At 36.4% G+C, this 21,608-nt stretch overlaps 1 protein-coding gene across 2 annotated transcripts in view; it reads left to right on the plus strand.

Moving 5' to 3' along the window:
• The window catches only part of Taf3 (TATA-box binding protein associated factor 3), a 170,919-nt gene that overhangs the window by 131,896 nt on the left and 17,415 nt on the right, over positions 1-21,608 (plus strand). For both annotated transcript variants that reach the window (XM_047520575.1, XM_047520576.1), the window contains exon 4: positions 3,735-3,817. In XM_047520575.1, coding sequence (XP_047376531.1) covers positions 3,735-3,817 — 83 coding nt within the window. Of the gene's footprint in view, positions 1-3,734; positions 3,818-21,608 lie in introns of those variants that run through there.

The following is a 21,608-nucleotide window of genomic DNA, read 5'->3' on the forward strand; positions in this document are numbered from 1 at the left end:
AAACCATTTAAGACAGTGTCAAAAACCCAAGCTAGTTTAGTCAGATGGAAGTGAAGTGAAGCCAAAGTTAATCTCAATTTCCATATAAATTAGTTAGCCTTTGATAGAGAAAAACACATTTTACAACTAACCCTACCCATCACACAAGTATGTCATTTATCATAGGAGACCTTGGCTAAAAAAGTGAACTGCTCCATGCAGGACGTCAGCATTATCAGAAACAGCTCAAAATGTGTCAGAGAGCCAAGGAGATGTATGGTAGAACAGGAGATGAATTTGGTTTCAGCAGGCCTGGATTTAGACCATTTGTATTTACTGACTTTGTATCTGTGGGCAAACCAGTTACTCTTTCTGAGCCCTTCATTACATGGGGATAATAATAGCTACCAGAGTGCTTGCTGAATTTGAGATCAAGTCGCATAATGTATATGGGGCATTTTGTGTAATAGTGTACAAGGATAATATCATACAATTATTGTTTAGTGTAGTAAAGAATGGGCCAAACACAATGCACAGCATATCAACCATAAGCCAGAATTGTTTTAAAGGTAGGTAGGGGGGAACCATTTTATTTTTTAAATACAGCTTTAGAAAAAGCTGCTTTAGTGTTTAAATATAGTGTTGTGGGTTAAAGGAATAAGGAATAAGAAATATTACTCACGGGGCAAGAAGTTCTGGTGTGCTGTTTCACAGATAGCAATAAGGTACTGCACATTTCAGAATGCTAGAAGAAAGGATTTTGAGAGTTTTCACTATAAGGAAATGGTAATTATTTGAGGAAATAGATGTGTTTAAAAATTACACAATACACATGTGGCAACAAAATGGAAAAAAAAAGAAAAAATGCTTGCTCCATGTATGTTCTGTTTACCTATAAAACAGAACCCAGGCCTGGAGTTGTAGCTCAGTGGTAGAGTGCTTGCCTAGCACATGTGAGGCACTGGGTTCGATTCTTAGCACCACACAAAATAAATAAATAAAATAAAGGTATTGTGTCCATCTCCAACTAAAAATATTTTTTAAACTTATTTAAAAATTAATTAAAAAAATAAAACAGAACCCATAAAGTAGAAGGGTGAAAAAATTATAGAAGTCTTAATAGCTCAACAAAATAAAGACTGAATCTCTGGTTTTCAGATTGGTTTAAATATGGAACTGTTCATTCAAAAAAAATTTTTTTGAAGAAAGTGAACACAAGCCCTAACTAGTTATACGTGGGTCTTGCTCTACCCCCATCGTAATGACCGTTAGTGACACTGATAAGATTGGGATGTTATGGGGCTGGGGAGATAGCTGAGTCGGTAGAGTGCTTGCCTTGTAAGCACAAAGCCCTGGGTTCAATCCCCAGCACCAAAAAAAAAAAAAAAAAAAAAAGATTGGGATGTTAGGAGATGAAGTGCATGATATTTAGTGGAAGTTTTTCGGTAGGCTGCTTCTGGTTTGGTCTTGGGTTCAATCAGTCAGTGCTAGTCTAGAAAGGGAAAGTTTGAAGGCATGACAGTGGAATCGTGGGCATGGATGAGATTGCTGAAGAAGAAACTGCAGAATGACAAGAGGAGAGGAGCAAACAATGTCAGGCAAAAGCAGGGTCTATGTAAAGAGGACAGGAACTCAGTAGGGCCTGTCATGAAGAAAAGTACTGGGACATTCACCAATAATTAAGTCTACAAAGAGTGGTTTTAGTGGTGTGGTCAGGGCAGAAACTGGAGTGAGTCAAGGAAAGAATAAGAGATGAACAGATAGCAACACAAATAAAGAAACAACAAATTGAAGACTGAAAAAATGTAAGCAGTTGTTAGCCAGATGTTAAAGAGAAGGTAAAAAAGAAAAAAATTTTAAGATAGGATTGAGTGGGGTGTGGTGGTGCCCGCCTTTAATCCTAGTGGCTCGGGAGGCTGAGGCAGGAAGATCTTGAATTCAAAGCCAACCTCAGCAACGTAGCCAGGCACTTAGCAACTCAGCAAGACCCTGTCTCTAAATAAAATCTTAAAAAAAAGGACTGGGGATGTTGCTCAGTGGTTAAGCACTCCTGGGTTCAGTCTTCAGTATAAAAAAAAAAAGATAGGATTGAGTATATTTAAAAGTTAGATAGGGGCTGCAGTTATAGCTCAGTGGTAGAACACTTGCCTAGCATGTGTGAGGCACTGGGTTTGATCATCAGCACCACATAAAAATAAATAAATAAAAGTCTAAAAAAACATAAAATAAAATAAAATAAAAACTAGTTAAAAATAATTAATGGAATGGAGAAGCTGAGGAAGAAGACTTAAGACTCAGATTCAAGTAGGTAGACTGTAGTTATGGTTGTGGGTGCAGAGAAGTTTGTACATCTCTAAGGAGTTAAAGGAGTTTTCCTACCATTTGGCCTCAATACTTTTTCCTATGAAGTTTGCAAAGCAAGAGTGGAAAGAAAATCTAGGGAGGGTCTTGAAAATATAAAGGTTTGAAATCATTGCTTCATATTCATGATTGAAATATGTCTTAACAATTATGTGTCACTGTGATAGACACTGAGAAATAGCAATAAACAAAACAGACATGGTGTCTGCCATTATATGAGTGACTGGAAATCCAAATAAACAGTATTGAAGGCACAGGTGAAGATGTTTACCTGCCAGGCACTGTCCAAGAGAATGGTCAGAGCAGATCTTAATGTGATGATAGATTCTTTTTAAAAAATGATAATAGTAAACTAGGAGGAAACAAATAAATATATATGAGAAAACAATAGATTTGATCCCTGTGCAAGTCACTTTATGATATAATATATTGAGCAGTATTTAAGATATTCATTCCTCCTTAGAACCACCCCACTCTTCTGTCAGTTCTTGAACTTGAAAAATAGAAGTCAGTGGTTTGCAGCTAGGTGTCAGGAACCTGCTGTGAACTATTGGCATGTGGTATTTCAGGACCCTGGATGTTAAACATCTGGCATGACTTGGGACAGTTCCTTATAACAAAGAATTGTCCCATCAAAAATGCAAACTTCCATTGAAAAATTCTGATATAGATAACTATTTGGAACTACAGAGATTGGTTTTATGTGTTTTATTAGAAATATTTACTTAATCAAGGTCTTCAAAAATTGTGAAGAGACCCTTTAATGTGATCCTCAACTTATGTATATTTTTGAATATATTTTTCAGCAGTCATTGCCTTTGCAATAAATCCTTTCTAATAAGAAAATTAGATGGACTTTTGTTTTGTTTTACAGCATTTCAGATCTTTTTACTACTAACCAAAAATGGAATAATTTAATGCTATAAGGAACACTTGACAATTCAACTTTCCCGTATAATAAAATGAGTTTAATGTTTACCAAGTTCTACAAAAGATGCATTTTATCTTATAAAGAAAATACCACTGCAAGTTTTTATGTGGTTAAATCTGACAAATCTGACAATACTCTACCAAATGCTCTAGATAACAATTTTGTTTAAAAATTTTAATATAATAAAACCCAAAAAATTAACCCAAACTTAAAAAAAAAGTCTAGAAATAACAGTTGTATTTACATAATGTAATTAAAGTTCATAAAATTTCACATGATGTCAGGTAGCCTTCAGTTGTTGAAAAACAAACACAGAATCACCCAGAGTATCTTTCAGTCTAGCATTTTAGCCATATTTGTGACTTAGACATGTTTATTAAGTTTGTGGAGGTGGGAAAGTAGAAGAGGTAGGAGGTACTTAGAAAAGAAGTAACATTGAACTGTAATGTACTAACTTCCACAGATAAAAGTGGAACCAGTCGTTCCAGCCCCGAGTCCAGTTATCCCCAGATTGACTCTGCGAGTTGGCGCTGGCCAAGACAAGATGTAAGTATAAAGCTTTGAATCAGAGTGAAGCGAGTGAAACTTGACCTCCTCTACCTTGTCCTGATAGAGTTAGGACTCTGCGAACCTTTTGCAGGTATGAACATGTAGGGTCAAGCTTTGTTTTGAGAACTCTTCGTTTTCAGGTTTTTATTGGTTTCTTCCTCTAGGTAAATGCTTATTGCTTTGTTTTTATATACAGGATCCTTTTTTTCTTGTTCTTTTTCACTTTTTTAAAGGATTAGCACATGACATTGTTTCTACATTGTGTTTAAGGTCTTAGTTATATGGAAAATAAAGAAACTGTGTTGGGTGGGCGTACTGCTCTCTTTTACTCAGGTAGATGTAAGATACTTTTTCCTATATGACAAGTGGTTTTATTCTATGCCTGTAAAACAGAGCTACTGTTAGAGACTAGGTGAAACAGTATACAGTAGTAACAGCTGATGTCTTAGTTGTACAGTCTTTTTCATTTGTATGTTTTAAAAACTAGAGATGCAGAATTGGGGGTGTAGCTCATTAGTAGCATGCTTGCCTAGCATGGGCAGGGTTCAATCTTCAGTAACGCAAAAAAAGAAAAAAAGAAGTTAAAACTTGAAGTGTAAACCCTGTACTACTGTTTATCTGAATTTTCCTTGAACCATTATATTAACTCATTTTTAAAGTAAATTAGTTGAACATTTTTCTTTTGTTCATCTTTTAATTTGAGGCATTAAAGTGAGAGTAGGACCTATGAATTTTTGTAGCAGGTAGAGCAAAAACAGAAAATTTGCTTTGTGTTCTCAATGGTTCATTTAATCTCAAAGGTTATATGTGTTTTACGCTACTGCTTCTGTCAACTCCAAATACAGTGTAGTAAAGAAGCCCAGTATGATTTTGAGGAGTAGTACAGAGGCAGACATGATCTTCCAGCAGAGTATACTCTCCTCTGAAGATTTTAAGTATACGATCCAAAGGATTTATATTTTCTTACCTATATTCCCTAGGTAATTTTCACATTATTCTTCCTGATTGTACCAATAAAGACCTGGATAGTGGGTGGTAGTAGTGTTGACAAACTTAGAAAATGTTAGCAAAAATATGTATTTTTAAACCAGGTACCTGTATACCTAGTGCCCTCAGTTCACCTGCAAAGGTTTGAATGCTGTCCTCATCTCTCAACCAGTAGAGGATAGAGGAGACCCACCAAAATAACACTACACAAAATCTCCTTGGAAATTCTGTATATTGTCTCATTTCTCTAGGGAGAGGTATTCTTATTCATCACTCAAAAAGTACTTCTTTACTGCCAGTTCATATTTTATTCTGTCTTCTCATTCGGTCAACAGTACTTAGTCTCAATTCCCACATGAAAGTTTAGCCTGCTCACTCCCTTTGGAGAAATAAGGTTTGTGAAAAGGCATTGATAGTTACATTCATCTCCTTGCCCTTGGGTGTCTTTCAGTCATTCTGTTGACTATTTATTCTATTTCCTCCTTTCAGTAAATCACTCATACACTTAAGATATTGGAAGATGTGAGAAACAGATCCTATTACTCTGAAACAAAATGTGTAGTTTGACAGAAATTATAATAACCAGAGATTCTAGACAAATGCCGTGGGAAAAGTCCAATATTATATAACATATAAACTTCCAGATATTTAGGTAAATAACCCCAGTATTTATGAGAGATTAATCATTTGACCCAGGCAGATGCAAAAATATCCTTCAGTGAGCAAAGAGGTAAAGTGAAATACATTACATTTTAAATTTAAAATAAGAGAGAGAAGCCCAAGTCAAATAGAAATAGAATTTTATGTAAAATAGAAATTAGTCAAGTGGGGTTTTTGGGGGGGAATATCTAAATCAGGGATTTGTAAACTATAGCCCACTGTGTGTTTTTGTATAACCTACAAACTAAATGTCTTTTGGATTTCAAAATAGTTGAAAAAAATTTTAATATTTTATGATATATGAAACTACATGACATTCAAATTGCAGTAATTCTTCATGGTTTAATGTAGCATAAGGAAACATGGCTTATTACTAGTGGTGAAAGATTCATACAAGTTGTGCCTTTAATGACTTAGTTTGTACACACTTAGGGGGTGAACTCATATTCTTTTAGAGTGAAATATATGAGCAGATGGGGGTTCAAAAACAAGAAGAATTGAATAGTCCAGGGATAGAGAGAAGTGTTTATTACTGAAGGACAGGCAAAGAGTAGACTCTTGAAATTATGGGAAAAAGAAAAAGCTTTACAAGGTTCAAATTATACCCTCTCTTTGGAAGATCTTTAAGACAGTGTTTAGTTTCTAAGTCTTAAAGAAGTTATGTCTTTTGCCCTTGATCCAGAAAAGTACTTTGAGGTTAGATTGTTTCCTCTGTTCTCTATTATTGTTATTTGAAACAAGACAGAGGTAACTTGTTTTTCCCTTGCTTTTACATTCCTGAAAACTGTTCTAAAATGATCTATGCTGAGGTCAGTTCATACCTCTTTCTGACAGTGTTAAAATTCAAGATGACTTTCCAAAGACCTCAAATTCTTTGAACATGTCTTCCAGCGATGGATACCCCAGGTTCCCTAGTCTACACTGATGATGAAACTAAAATCCGACCCTGAAACTATGGTCTCAGCATACATAAAGTATGAGTAGGGAACACATTCAAGGTAATTGCTGAATCGTCTGAGTCCAGCCTAATAGTGAAGTCCTGCTTGGATACAAAATAGCAAGTAGGCTTCGCTTGCCCAGGCACAACTGCCTGGAACTGTGTTGACCAGGGTCCTGGGGTCCCACCTGGACTCAGTGGCTGAGTACAGTGAGTGGAATGCCTGTGCTGGGATGGGCCGGTGGTGGCAGAGTTGTGATTTGTCATCCCGGTCTTATTTTTTGCTGATTTAGTTTATTTTGAGCTTGTAGAAGTTGGCAAATTAACAGCATTCATTCTTTTATTCATTTCAATGAAGAAAACAGAGCAGAGTAATGGGATAAAATTTGTTGGGGCAGGAACTGGTTAGAGAGAATTATCAAGAAAATACATGGCAGAACAGGACCTGCAGCTTTTCTAAGTTTCAATGGCACTGAGATTTATAAAGCTCAAAATTCTATTAAAGAAGCCTCATGTAAAATGTTAATTTTACATATTAGCAAAGTATTAAGAAAAAATGTAATATAAATTTACATAAAATTTTTGGGAAACAGTGATTGGAGTGGGGAATAAGCATTCTTCTTCACATTTCTCAAATGTCCACTAATGCTGTCCTCTCCCAAGTCCCAGAGAGGAAGCTTCTGCCCTTTTCTATCCACTCATCCATGCTTCCCCTCGGGCCAGAGGTTTTTCTGCCCAGCCATGCTGCTCACGCTGGTAGCCCAGGATACAGTAAAGGGGAAATTGTGACTCTCTGCTCCCAGGACCTTCCTGTCTGTAATCCATGAGCTCACCAGAGAAGGGGGTGACTACTAAAGCCCCTCTAGATGTTCTAAAATGCTTGGTCATTTTTCTTTTTAATATTTAATAACATGTTTGATCTAGTAATGCAGGAATCATTTATGATGCCTTTCAGAGAACAGTATTATTGGTGATAATTCTAAATGCCTTTGAGAGTTCACAGTAGGTGTTCTGTTTAACAAATTTAACCTGGTTTTCGAAATACTCAAATTATGTCAAGCTATTTTTTCAGACACTATTTTACTACTGGCAATTGTTTCTTTTTTGCTAATGTTCTGATTTCCAGTGGCAACTGGACTGATTTCCTAAATTCACAAAATTCTTTTCTTTTCATGTCATCATTTCATTTTTTTGCCAAAGTTCACAAAGTGTAGCATATGCCTAATGAAGGATTTTTTGATAGTTGTTGTTTCTAAATTATTTCTATATACTGTAAAAACCAGAGCTAAAGCTTTGCTTAATAATTTTGAGGAATGTGAGAGGTTTAATCTTTAAAGACATAAAGTAAGTACAGGTATTTGTTGTCTGTATATTTCCAAGCTTTTTGACAATAGAAATAGAGAATAATTGTGGGCATCTACAAAAATAATCATTTAGAGCATTTTTAAGGAAAATAAACATTTTAAATTTAAAATGCAGTTTTGGCACCAAAAAACATTTAATAGAGTGAAAAATGTATAGTTGTATTTTAATGATAAAATTTTTTTTGGTAGTTGTAGACAGACAACATGCCTTTATTTTATTTGTTTATTTTTTATGTGGTCCCAAGGATCAAACCCAGTGACTTACATGTGCTAGGCAGGCATTCTGCCACTGAGCTACAGCACCAGCCCTTAGTGAGAAATTCTTTTTTTTTTTTTTTTTTTTATTGTAAACAAATGGGATACATGTTGTTTCTCTGTCTGTATAGTGAGAAATTCTTTAGAGAAATAATAGTAAATGATTTTTATTCTTTCTGCATTTTCCTTTCAATACTTAAAATGTTTTTCTCCAGTCAAAATGAATATATATATATATATGATTACAACTTCCTAGCAGTGAGGGCAAAAATGGAAATACTTTTTTTGCATAGGAAATGCTGGGGATTGAACTCAGGGCTTTGAGCATGCTAAACACATACTCTACTACTGAGCTGGACCCCCAGCCCCACAAAATACTTTTTTTTTTAAAAAAAAAGGGAATATGCCTTAGTTTCTCCGAATAGGAATGGGTCAAAGTTTTTCAAGGCACTAGATTTAAGAATTGATTTCCATATGGAACCAGATGACAAGGATAGTGTCCTCCCTAGCAATTTTTACAGCTGACACAAAGGCATTTTTTATTGGCTGTTTCTTTAACCCACCATAATCTAAGGGAAAACCTAAAAATGTCTTTTTAAGAGGCTGTCACACCTCTAGTTGAGACATGCTTATTTGCTTTTGGGTATTTTGTATTTACTCAGAATTCTTGTTGTAAGTAACAAAAAACCCTAATCAAAGTACCTTAGAATGGAGAAAATAAAAAGAGGTATATTTGACTTGTGGTGGGCAGTATTGAGGGTCCCTAAGGTGTTGTTAAGACTCTACTCATTTTCCTTTTCTCCATCTTGCCTCTGTATTGTGAGAGATATGGCCCAAGTCATCCCAGACTGATGTGGTTCTTCATGCTCAAAGTCCCTAGTGAAACCCCCGCTTCCATGACATCCACTGTCAATTCCCATCAAAAAGTCCAGTTCATCAGCTCCTGTGGTAGGGAGACACCCTATCAGATAGGAAAATGGTAGGTTCCAGTAGGAAAAGAGTACTCTCTCACCAGAACAAGGTGTAAGAGGCAGGCAGAATGAGCTGATGTATTTATTTATTTTAGCTGATGTATGATTTATTTTAGCTAGGGAAAGACAGCCAGATTTTGTGTAAAAGTAAGCCAAGGAGCAAGGCAAAGACATCCATGACAGAATAGTACCTGCCACTGGTTTAAAAATGATACTCAAGAAGTTAGGTTAGGCGCAGTTCAGAGGACCATCCTGTTAGACTTGGGAGGCCTTTTGCTTTTCTAATGTTGTTTCCCTTCCAATAAAACTATCTGCTTTTGATTTTATTATTATTATTCTTGAAGAAGAGTGATAGTTCTCTTTGTTTTGCCTTGGTTAACTTGTTACTGAAACAGAAACATTCCTTAGGCATTTTGCCCATGTTAGAAGAAAAATAGAAAGAACAATAATAAGAAAAGAACCTTAAGAGTGAGTGACTGCATTTAAACTAATGACTATATTTGAAATTTAAAATGACCTATTTTTAATACTAGTGAAAGGCACAAATATTATAATGAAGTTTCCTGGTTGCTGACCAACAGGAGCAGAAGTTGTTGGTTGTATACATTAGCTTTGCTACCTTATCATGCTTATAAATTCAGTGGTCCTAAAGCCATTTATCTCAGCTATAATTCTGATTTACCTCTAAGAGGAAGCAGAATAGTTAAATTTTTCTTCTTTGTGTCTTCAGCCAGAATTCTGATTTTCCCAAATAAGGAGTTCCTGATTTCCTTAACCATTTCTTTATTTTTACTGATCTAGAATTATAAAGTCTAAATTTAATTTTTCCCATAACACATTGTAATTTGTTCATTAACACCAAATATGTAGTACGTTTAAGAGGAAAAACTAGAATTGTCAGAAAAACTAGCTTTAGGTTTTGGGAAATGCTTTTACGACACAGTAAAACAAGTGGAAAGATTATATCAAAGCATTTCCATCTTACTTGTAAACAATTACAGCAGTTCTTACATGGATGCCACATTAGAAGACTTGGGAAAATTTACTGGATTCCATTCTAATGCAATTAGAGCTAATTTTGTTCTTTAAATGAATAAAAGGTCAGCTTGTAAATCTAGCTTATCTTGAGTCCAGACTTCAATAAATTGTTTTATTTAATTTGTTGTAAAAGATCTTATCCTTAATGGGTCTAGGTCTTATTAGTTCACTTAGGTTTTAAAATATTTATGACCACCTTTTTAGATATGATTTGAATGATAGTTGGAAAGTTTCTCTCTGCAGTGTTATCAAGGCCCAAGATCACTAATTGAGTGAATATAGGAAGGTACTTAAGATTTGTTATCTGGAAAAAGCTGATGTGAACTTCCAGAATTTAAATGTTCTTTAACCTGTGACAGGCAGAGATAATTTAACTGGATCATAGTGACCTTTGGGACACTATCTGATTATAATTTCCCCTAAAGATCAAACTACTCACACTTCTGGCGTTTAAAAAGGACATGTGCCTACTAAGGAAACTCTTAGACACTATTATTTGTACAACAAAGAAAATTTAAATTCTCCATGTTCTCTTCTTTGCTGTCACTTTATGGGCCTCTGGTAGGTTCAGATACTCACCGAAGGACTAGACGCATGGTGATGTTTCGTCTTCTCCCGCTCCACCTCTGTGGCTTAAAATGTGGTTACTCATGTCACGGCAGGACATCTCTGATTTAGAATTTTGGCAGCCGTCATGGCCGGGGTCTCAACACCTGGACGGAATAGCCACATTCTCCAGGGCTGTTTGCATTCTTAGGAGTCCTGGAGCTGCGTGTGCTCTCAAAGCTTATCCCACAGGCGCTGCATCACCCTCCTTGATTCTAAGTCCAACCTCTTTTTAGCCTCTTTCATTCCACCTTTTGTGCCTGCTGTGGAACTTCCTTCTCTGTTCTCTCCTTTCCTCTGTATTTTCCCCTTCTTCCTTTTTCTCAGATTTTTCCTTCAGCCTTATGTTCTTCCACCCTAATCCTTCTCACCTTCACCAAACCTTCCCTCTACATGAGAAGGAAGCTATATAACTTCTTATTTCTGGCTTCTCAAAATGAAATCTTTAGATGCACCTTTTCCAGTTTTGAAAGCATGTTGCATTCTGTTCTCTACCCCAGAAATTTTTCTGTAACTTCTTATTAAGATCATTAAATACATCCCAATTCTGAAATGCAGAGACCAGCTGCAGAGCTTACTATAATATTGATCCTTTCTGCTGTATTGGATCCTGCTTCCCTGAGCCCTTTCTGAAACATTTTGTTGCTCTTGAGTCTACACTCTTCTGAAGCTCTCCTTCTCTTACCATCCCTTTTATTTTTCTTTCATAGGCTTCTTTTTCTTTACCTTTTTTCCTTTCTTGCCTCTGGCCTACTAATTCTGTTCTTTCTTCCCAAATCTTTATTTCCAGCTCAGATTTTCCCCCATAATTCATACTTACCTGCCCAGTTACTGTCTAGAAAGTTTTGCCAGGTGAACCAATGGCACTTTACATATATCATTTTCAAGATTGCACACACTATTAGGTCTTCCAAGCTGGTTCTTCTGATGCTTCTTTCATCTTGATGATAAGACCAGTACTGCATTTTCAAGCCATGGTAGACTTTAGAGGGAATCTTGAAAGAGGCAAAGGCTATCTAACTAATAGGATTGGAGGGTTTATGTTGTAGTACCAGACTGGACCATCCTGGAAAAATAAGATACCAATATCTTTCTGGCCCCAAAATTTCCCAAACTGAACAAAACTGAGGGATGAGAAAAGACCCTGTCCTTGTCCTTGGAGTCACTCCTTGTCTAGACACAAATGGTCTAGGAATACAGATGACCGTAGCCTTATGCTTGGGAATCTGTACCTCATTCCAAGCAAAGATGGTTTTAGCTGGGGGCAGGGGAGGAGGGTCAGGGAGGCTACATGTAGCTAGGATTTGTTGTTGTTGTTGTGTGGTCATTGTTGTTGTTTTCCCTAGATAACGGGATCTCACTCCATTATCTAGGCTGGCCTGGAACTTAGACTCTCCTGCCTCAGCCTCCTGAGTAACTGGGACTATAGGCATGCATTAGCACACCCTCTGGTAGCTAGGATTTTAATAAGTGAGGATCATACAGCGGGGAAGCAAAACACTGAAAATGCTGATTAGAATATAATAGACCTTCAAGAAATGTTATTTATTTTTATTATCTTAATGCTGACTATGAATATTTACTTTAAAGACACTTTTGTAAAAAAAATCTTACCTGTATTCTTTTGTGTCCTTTGGTAAAATCAGGTATAGAAAACAAAGGGACTTTTTAAAAACATTTCAAACAAGTGCTACTAAATGTGGAAGTACTTGACTTTGTTTTTAAGTTTTTTTGTTTTTTCCTGATTACAAAAATAATGGCACAGTCATTTTTAGGGAAAAATAATTAACTATTTGGAAATGTATTGCTTAAAAAAACAAAGGTTTTCCCTACAGAATACACCCTTTCCCCAAGATAATCACTGCTGACTGTTAAGTGTGCATTTCAATAATTTTTGGAACAACAAATTGGAATTCTCTTTCACACAGTATTCTACAACTTGTCTCGTTCCCCACTAACAATATATTGATCATGGACATTTTCCCATGTCTCTATGACATGGTATTTCATTTTACTGTCGTGTCATAATTTATTTATCCTTTCAGTCCCCAATTTGGAGACACATGAGTTCTTCCAGATTTTGCCATAACAAATAAAGAACATCCTCATATGGATCTTGCTTATTCAAATGTTGCTAGGTCAAAGAAATTTTAAATTCTTATTATACCAAATTATTATCCAAAAGGCTTTATCTATTAAAATTCCCACCAAGAGATTGAAGATAAGTTTAGCCACTCTGGAAAGCAATATGGGATTCCTCAAAAAACTAGGGATTGGAATCACCATGTTCCCAACTCTATCTTTGGTATTTTCCAAAAAGTTCTAAAATTGGCATACTATAGTGATACAGCCACCTCAGTGTTCACAGCAGCACAGTTCACAACAGCTAAATTATCAGATCAACCCAGATGCCTGTCCATAGATGAATGGATTAAGAAATTATGGTATATGTATATCATGGTGTTCTACTGTCATAAAAAAGGAATGAAATTATGGCATTTGCTGGTAAGTGGATGGAAATGGAGAGTATCATGCTAAGTGAAATAAGCCAGATTCAGAAAACCAAAAAGGTCAAATGTTTTCTTTCATATGTGGAAACTAGAGTAAAATAAAGGAAAGGAAGAAGGAAGTATAGGGTAACATAAAGAACCAATCAAATATAAATCAATAGATAAGCAAAAGAAAGCCTATTAGAGTAGAGGAAGGAGAAGGGGAGTGGGAAGGGAGGACAGGAAGGAAGCGGGGGATCGTGAACTGAAATTGATGTCCTTGCATGTATGAGTTTGTTGGGATGAACCCAAATACTATATATAACTATAAAACTCTAATAAAAAAAATTCCCATCAACAGAAAGTGAGAATTAAATGACCTATGTTTTAGTCGTTTTTTTTGCTGCTGTGACTAAAGGACCTGACCAGAACAGCTGTAGGGGAGGAAAAATTTATTTGAGGGCTCATGGTTTTAGATCCATAGGACAGCAGGCTCCATTGCTCAGGGCTCGAGGTAAGGCAAAACATGTCCAAAGAATGTGGTGGAGGGAGTCTGCTTACGTGGTGATCAGAAAAGTAGAGCTAGAGTCTCCACTCTGCTGATACAATATATACACCCCATAGCCACACCCCCAATGAGCCACTTCCTCTAGCCACACCCCACCTGCCTCTAGTTACCACTCAGTTAATCCCATAAGGGATTAATTAATTCGGTTAAAGCTATAACCCAATCATTTCTCCTCCAAACCTTCTTGCATTGTCTCACATGTGAACTTTTGTGGGACACCTCACATCCAAACCGTAACATTCCACCCCTGGCCCCCAAAAGCTCACACTCATCTGACTATGCAAAATACATTTAATCCATTCCCATGAGTCCCCATGGTCATCAACAGTTCCAATATTGCTCAAAGTTTAAGTCCTAAGTCCTCTCTGAGGCTCAAGGCAATCTTGCATTGTGAGTGCCCATAAAATTAAAAACAATTTACAAGTATCCAATATATAATGGTACAGAGTAAACATTCCCATTCACAAAGTTAGGAGCATAGAAAGAAGGGATAGGACCAAAGCAAGACCGAAATCCAGCTAGGCAAATAAGTCCTATAGTTCTTATTCGACATCTGGAACCTCTGCCCCTGTGACCTTGTTGGTTGCAGCCCATGTGGCCTTTCTCTTGGCTTGACTCTGCTCAATTCTTGTAGTTTTGCTGGGACAATATCCCACATTACTGGCATTTCTTAATCTTGGGGGTATCCTCTGCAGCTTCAGCTTCCTCCTCAAATCTCCACCCCTTGCCTTCTTAGGGAGTGCCCACAGGGACTCTGACCCTGCTTCACTTTGCGTAGCTTCCAAGTCCTTCCTGTGAAATCTTGGTGGAAGACTCCATGACCCCCTAACTCCAGCATCCTGCATTCCTACGGAACCAGCACCACATGGTTGACACCAAGGTCTGCTGCCATCTCCAGCAGTCGTCAAGCCTCCAGGGACCCTTGCTGCAGCAGCCTCTGAGTGCCCAGGTGGCTGACCACATTCAAAAAACTTCCTAGGCCCCCTTGTGCAAGATGGATCCCCCACTGGTCTGTTCCCAAGAGAATTTTCATTTTTACTCCCTTGAGCCTAAAATGGGTGTGCTCTTGGCCAGCTCCTGAGATGCCCTCACGCCATCTTTCTTATTGTCTCTAGGCAAAGTCTTTAGCATTTCTCTAGTAGTGGATGTCTTTAACAGTTGCAACTTCCTTAGCCCCAATTTTATTCCCACCTTTCAAGTCCACGTTTTTCAAAATTTTCTGCTCTGCTTTCTACTGATTATCACAATAAATTCAATTAAAGCCGTCAGCTATATCCATGTCACCGCCTGATTAAGAAGTTCATCACTTTTACAATGAGCTTCACAGGAAGTCTCAGGACATGGGCAAAACGTAGACAACTTTTTAGCCAGAACATAATCCGAATGACCTCTACTCCAAATTCCAATAGAGTCCTCCTTCTCTGAACTCTCTTGAGCCCTGTCTTTACTGTCCACAGTCCATTTGGCATTCTGGTCTTCTGAGCTCCCACCAGAATCAGCCACTAAGTTCCACTTACAACAATCTAAGGCATTTCCAGCTTGCAGTGCAAAGCATCTCAAAATACCTACCACCAAGTCCAAAAAACTCAAAAAGCTTCTGAACCACATGGTCAGGCTAATCACAACAATGACCCTACTTCTCGGTACCAATTTCTGATTTACCCTATATGTGGGAAGGATTGATTAAATCTGATAGTTCTGAACTTCTGTAAGACTCTGGGCAGCTATTAATAATTTTATATGAAAAGCTAGATCCATTCTGCCTTATAGGTGTGTGAGTTCATTTTATAGAAAATCCATCCTTCTTTGTTGGGCACTTTTGTTTAAGAATAGTTAATATGATTACTCAGGTTATTACCAGATTACATAGTTCCTTGGCTCTGTCACCATCTTGAGTGGATTTTTCTTCACTGAGTGCATTACTTATGTAAAACATAATGCTACAGATAATTACTTTCTTTGCAATAAGATCTGTACTTTAGAATTCATGTATCAAATTAATCTGGGAAGGGGACATGGTAAATATGGTGAATTTATGTTTTGAAGGCCAATATATTTGATGTTGTTACCACTGTTGAATTAAGGTCATCAAGTTAGCTTTTTTCTTTGGTACTTTAGATAGTACTCTTCTTTTTGAAAACTTGTTATCTATGTAAATTTGTATATGTGTGTGTGTGTGTGTGTGTGTGTGTGTGTGTGCATGAGAGAGGGAGAAAGATTGAACCCCGGGTCTCTTGAATGGTTTACTGTTTGTGCTCTACACTTAAAAGTTTATTTATTGGTTTTGTTTGGGGGTTGTATTGTTGTTTTTGCACTTTGCAGTGCTGGAAATCAAACTCAGAGCCTCATGCATGCTAGGCAAGCACTTACCACTAAGCCATATCCCCAGCCCAAAAAGTATTTTTAGATGAATAGCACAGTAAAACAATTGTCTAGAAAAAAAATTTTAAAGGTCAGAATTCTCTTCGTTGCTTACGTATTTGTTACTATATAGTTTTTTTAGACATTTTGTAGAATATGTCATTGAGCATCGAGCTTAGCTTTGCCCCAAGTGGTACCTATTGCAGTTTCAAGCATTATCCACCAGTATTTCAACTCAGTAGAAATAGGCTCAGAAGTCCCAGCACAGCCTCTCAGTGACCCAGCTAATATCATGTGTCCAGCCCCGAACAATCACTGTAGTCATGGAGTCTGATGCTCTAATTGACCTGGTTCATGTGTCTGACTTGGAACTAGGGGCAGAGTAATGCCTATCCCAACCAAATGGACTGAAAGGAGGAGGGGAGAGGGCTGGAGGAAGAAGGGCAAATGGGTGCTGCATAGAAGTAGGCCAGCACAGCAGATGCCCATTCTACAGTGAAGAGAGATAATTTGTAAGGTTTTTATTCTGTTTTGTTTAGATCTTCTGGTATGTTAAATATTAAATAAAAGCCATTAAATTAAATATATATTTACTTTTTTCATGGTGCTATGAACCATCTGTTAGCATCATTTATTTGTGATTCCACAAAATTTTTGCCTTTTTAAATTTCCTGTCAAGTGTGAAATATGGCATTAGGCACTATGAAGTTGCTGAGTCAAATTTATATTGTTTAGTTTGAATTTTCAATTTATATAAATTTTGTTGGTAATATTAACAAGCTTTTTGAAGGAAAATTTTAAAGTTTCCTCGTATGTTAAAAATACTAAATTAAGACTTACTTGTAGAAACTATAAAATTTGTGTTGCATTACTACATGTTATATGAGTGTCTTTAAAAGGTCAACATCCTAGTTTCTGATCCTGGTAGGATACCAATAATACTTACCATGTGAGGAGTCATAATATTCAGCATTTCCTTTACGATACCTCAGCATTTGAAACAAAACCTTTTTGTTCCAGGTGTAGGTAATATTAACTGAGAAAAATAGGACAGTAACTAGTACTGTTCCATGATTCAAAGTTTGAAAAATAATGTTCCTGGTATATATGCATCAGCTATGTCTGTAATACAGTATACTTATCTGATTTTGTTTTTATAAATGTGATGCAACTTAAGCATAGTAGTTTTTAAACTTTATTATAATTAGAAGAACCTCAAAATTCCCATTAGAAAATTTTTTTTTCTAATTGGTTCAGTTATAATGGACCATATGTCTTTTAAAGGAACTGTAGTTTTTATTTTTAATCATAAGAAAAGTTTTGGATAATGTTGGACGTTAACCTGTTTGTGAAGATAGCTCTAATGTACACTATGACCCATTTGAGAAATACTGAATAATCCATATAGGAACACATGAATTCTGCTAAAACACAGAGGAGCACTAAGAGTAATTAATGCTATTAGTCTAATTTGTTTGGAACTAAGATGAACAGAGTGGACAAATCACAATTGTAAGCAGTAAATGGCTGTATTCTGTTTTTCTGCTCATCAGACCATTCAAAACCAAATGAGTAAGGCAGAATGTTTTGCTACTTTTCATTGTTTTCATTGTTTTATTTATTTGGCTTACAGTAAATGCAGGGAAATTCACATTTGCCTTATAAATTTAGACCACTTTCAAAGAATGCTGACCACATAGACTTTGAATTCCTCTGCTGCTTCGCTGCTTTTTTCCTGCGTTTTCTAGCATGAACTATTTTTCTATATGCATGCATACATCTGTCAGTCAATACTTATGCTTTAAAGTATTGTCATTATTTAATTTTAAAGAAATTAGAAGAAGAAAGAGCTCATAAATAGTGAATACATTTTCAGATTCTCTGGCATTTGGCTATTCTGCTTATTTGTGCTCCTTATGATAAAGAGACAAATTAAAACATTTCAAAGATTACCAGTCAGTTCGAGTTCTTTGCCATGGCAGGGCCCACATGGCTGGTGCAGGCAGGAGTGGGAGGACAGAGGAAGACGAGCCTCAAAGGGGCTTGAGAGAGTCCCATTCTGAGCTCCTTTGCTGGGCACCACCTCAGCCAGGGTCCCCACAAAAGGAAACAGTGCAGCCAACTTCCATCCTCTCCTGACTGACCCTCTGGCTAAGTTTGAAGCTTTTCTTTGCCCTTCCAGGTCATCTCTGACGTTAGAGTAAACTAGGAAAAACTGAGGAAGTGAGAGGATCAAAATCTAAAGCAGCTCTTTAAAACTCACAACTGAATCCTTTAATCAGACCTTTGGGTGTTTAAGCGCTGCAGTGAACTTTTCTTTCTCTTTTTTTCCTGTCTTTCTTTTAGGATGATCTTGAACCATCTATGATCTGAAATCAGTAGTATTATTTCAAGTCTCTTCTTGCCTTAGAGAAAATTTTAGAAACCCTATTTTATATGTATGTATATCATATATATATTTATAAATGTGTATATATACATAGTTTATTTTTTTCTTCAAACTGCCTTGGACACTTTTTAAGAACTTCTGCACTTTTATTTAATTAATTAAATTAATTAATTGATTGATTGATTAATATTGGGGATTGAACCCAGGGGTGCTTTACCACTGAGGTACGTCCCTAGCCCTTTTTATTTTTTTTATTTTGGAACAGTGCCTCACTAATTTGCTGAGGCTGGCCTGGAACTTGTGATCCTCCTCCTCACCTTCCTAAGTCTCTGGGATTACAGGCATGTGCCACCACACCCAGTCTTGGACATTTTTAAATAAATATTCTTTGTGTGTGTGAATTTTTTTTTTTTTTTTTTTTTTTTTGCGGTGCTGGGGATCGAACCCAGGGCCTTGTGCTTACAAGGCAAGCACTCTGCCAACTGAGCTATTTCCCCAGCTCCATTGTTAAAATGATTACCCAATTGTGAAAATCCTCTTCATCCTCATTTTGGAAGATCATTTGTTATTATCAAAGATATAGTATTAAAGAGATGATCTAAGAGGAGAATGACTCTGCAAGGTCAAGAGTATGACACAGACATGGGTACACACACACACATGTACACATATCATATCTACTCCATAAGCACACATACATGTACACTTATATACTGTCCACACATACACACACACACATGTACACATATCACATAGAGTCATTTATACTTGTTTTAGCCACACAAATGTGTGTGTGTGTGTGTGTGTGTGTGTGTGTGTGTCTTACATGGCATAAATATTTACATGTGTTTTTTCCTTGCTGTAACAAAGGAAGATTAGAATTCATGTAAAACATGGTGATTTTTGATGAAAACCAGCTATTTTTAAATTTTAATATATTTTGAAGTGGTAATGTTGGATTTTTCCAAGCATGACTTTTTGATGACTGAATTTTATAACTCTCCAGTGAGATACAAATCTTAATCACAATCTTGTTCATTTTTCAAGTTCACTGAGTATCATCTTATTGCTTTAATGTTTTCAAATAACTTGAAATGTTATTTGATTCTTTAAAAAACATAGAAAAAGGTGTGTTTTTTATGGTTAACTTAAAACTTTAAAATGTTTTACATAAAATCATCTTTTACTAAGTACTACTCATCCTCCTCTGTAGACAGTAGGCTCAGGCACTGTTGAAAGTAAAGTTTCATCCATGTTGAATGTTAAGTTTCATTTGTCTTTACTTTTCCTAATAGCCTCTTATTAACTACACAGAAGCAAAAGCTTTCTGAAATCATAACATCTTTTGGAAATTCTGACCCCTGAGATTGGGAGGGTTGTTTTGTTTTGTTTTGGTACTGGAGATTGAACTCAGGGGCACTTGACCATGGAGCCACATCCCCAGCCCTATTTTGTATTTTATTTAGGAGACACAGTCTCACTGAGTTGCTTAGCACCTCACCATTGCTGAGGCTGGCTTTGAACTGGAAATCCTTCTGTCTGAGCCTCCCAAGATGCTGGGATCACTTTGAAAAGGGTCCTCAAAGTGCCCGCACACACAACACTGCTAGGGTTTATATTTTTTAAAAGTTATCTGCATTTAACAAATATTAATTTTATTATGTACATATACAAACTATCAGAGGAGATAGACTTGAATATGAAAAATTTGAATCAGATGTCCATTTTCAGGTACATAAAGTAAATGTCACAATAGAAGGTAGAAAGTGTAAAAGGCTAGAAGAGGTAATCTAAACTCACATAGAAGTTCAAGTGATTACTTCCAGGTAGGAAGTGTTGGGGAAATGTGGAGAAAGTAGAATTTGAGTAGAGTCCTACAAGGCAAATAATATGTTGAAAGGAGAAAATCATAGAGGATAAATAAAAACAAGGATGTATTAACTCAAATAACTAATCACATTAGTAACCTTTCACTCTAAGCAGTTCCCATAGTATTCTATTGATACAGTAGTACATATACACTGTAGCTTTATTATATTTTATGATCCTAAATCATTCTTGATCATATGCATATTGCCAACTTTTTAAAAAACAACATTTTAAATGAACATTTTTAAACATGAGAGACTAAAATGATACATTTTAATATGTTCATCATCTGAATTGATTTAACTGTTTTTAAACTTTTGTCACACTTGCTTGATCTTTTTCTTCTTTTTTGTGACAAAACATTTCCAAGCAAACCCAGGCCTGATGTCATTCCACCTCTGTACGCTTCAGTATGAAGCTCTAAACACGTGCCTGTTCCTGGGCACAGTGGCACAGGCCTGTAATCCCAGCTACTCTGTAGGCAGAAGCAGGAGAATGGCGAGTTCAAGGCCAGACTTGGCAATTTAGCAAGACCCTGTTTCAGAATGAAAGGATTGAGGATTGGTTCTGTGGTAGAGCATACCTGGGTTCAATCCCAAGTACCACAAAATAATAATAACAAATTATAATATGACTGTTTTCTCCTGATTCAGTTGCAAACACCTATAAATCCCAGTGATTCAGGAGGCAGGAAGATCTCAAGTTTGAGGCCAACTTAGAATACCCTGTTTAAAAATAAAATTAGAGGGCTGGGGATATAGTTGGTAGAGTGCTTGCCTCCCAAGCACAAGCCCTGGGTTCAATCCCCACCACCGCAAAAAATAAAATAAAATAAAATTAGAGAAAGGGTGGGGATGTAGCTCAGTGGTAAAGTACCTCTGGATTCAACCCCTGGTTCCACAAAAAAATAAATAAATAAAATGCTGTTTTCTTATGTGATCAATGTTATTATCATGAAATATATGGATATTTTCCTTGCTGTTGTCTAATACATATTTAGATTTTGGTCTCAAAAATTCTTTTTTTTTTTTTTTCAAAACTTCTTTTGATGGTTGGTTGGTTTGAATCAGGACCCAAACCAGATTTAACACCTCTTAAGTACTTTTGACCTAGAGCTATTATTTCTATTCCACACTCCCACCTCTTCCTCCTTTTTGCTTTCTAGTTGACTTTTTAAGGAAACCAGATCATTTATACAGTACAGTGTCTAATTTTCTGGATTTGTCTGTTTACTTCCTTTTTGGGTTTTTTTTGTTTGTTTGTTTGTTTGTTTGTACTGGAGATTTAATCCAGG

The sequence above is a fragment of the Sciurus carolinensis genome, chromosome 12 (genome assembly GCF_902686445.1).
Source record: "Sciurus carolinensis chromosome 12, mSciCar1.2, whole genome shotgun sequence".
Taxonomy (NCBI): domain Eukaryota; kingdom Metazoa; phylum Chordata; class Mammalia; order Rodentia; family Sciuridae; genus Sciurus; species Sciurus carolinensis.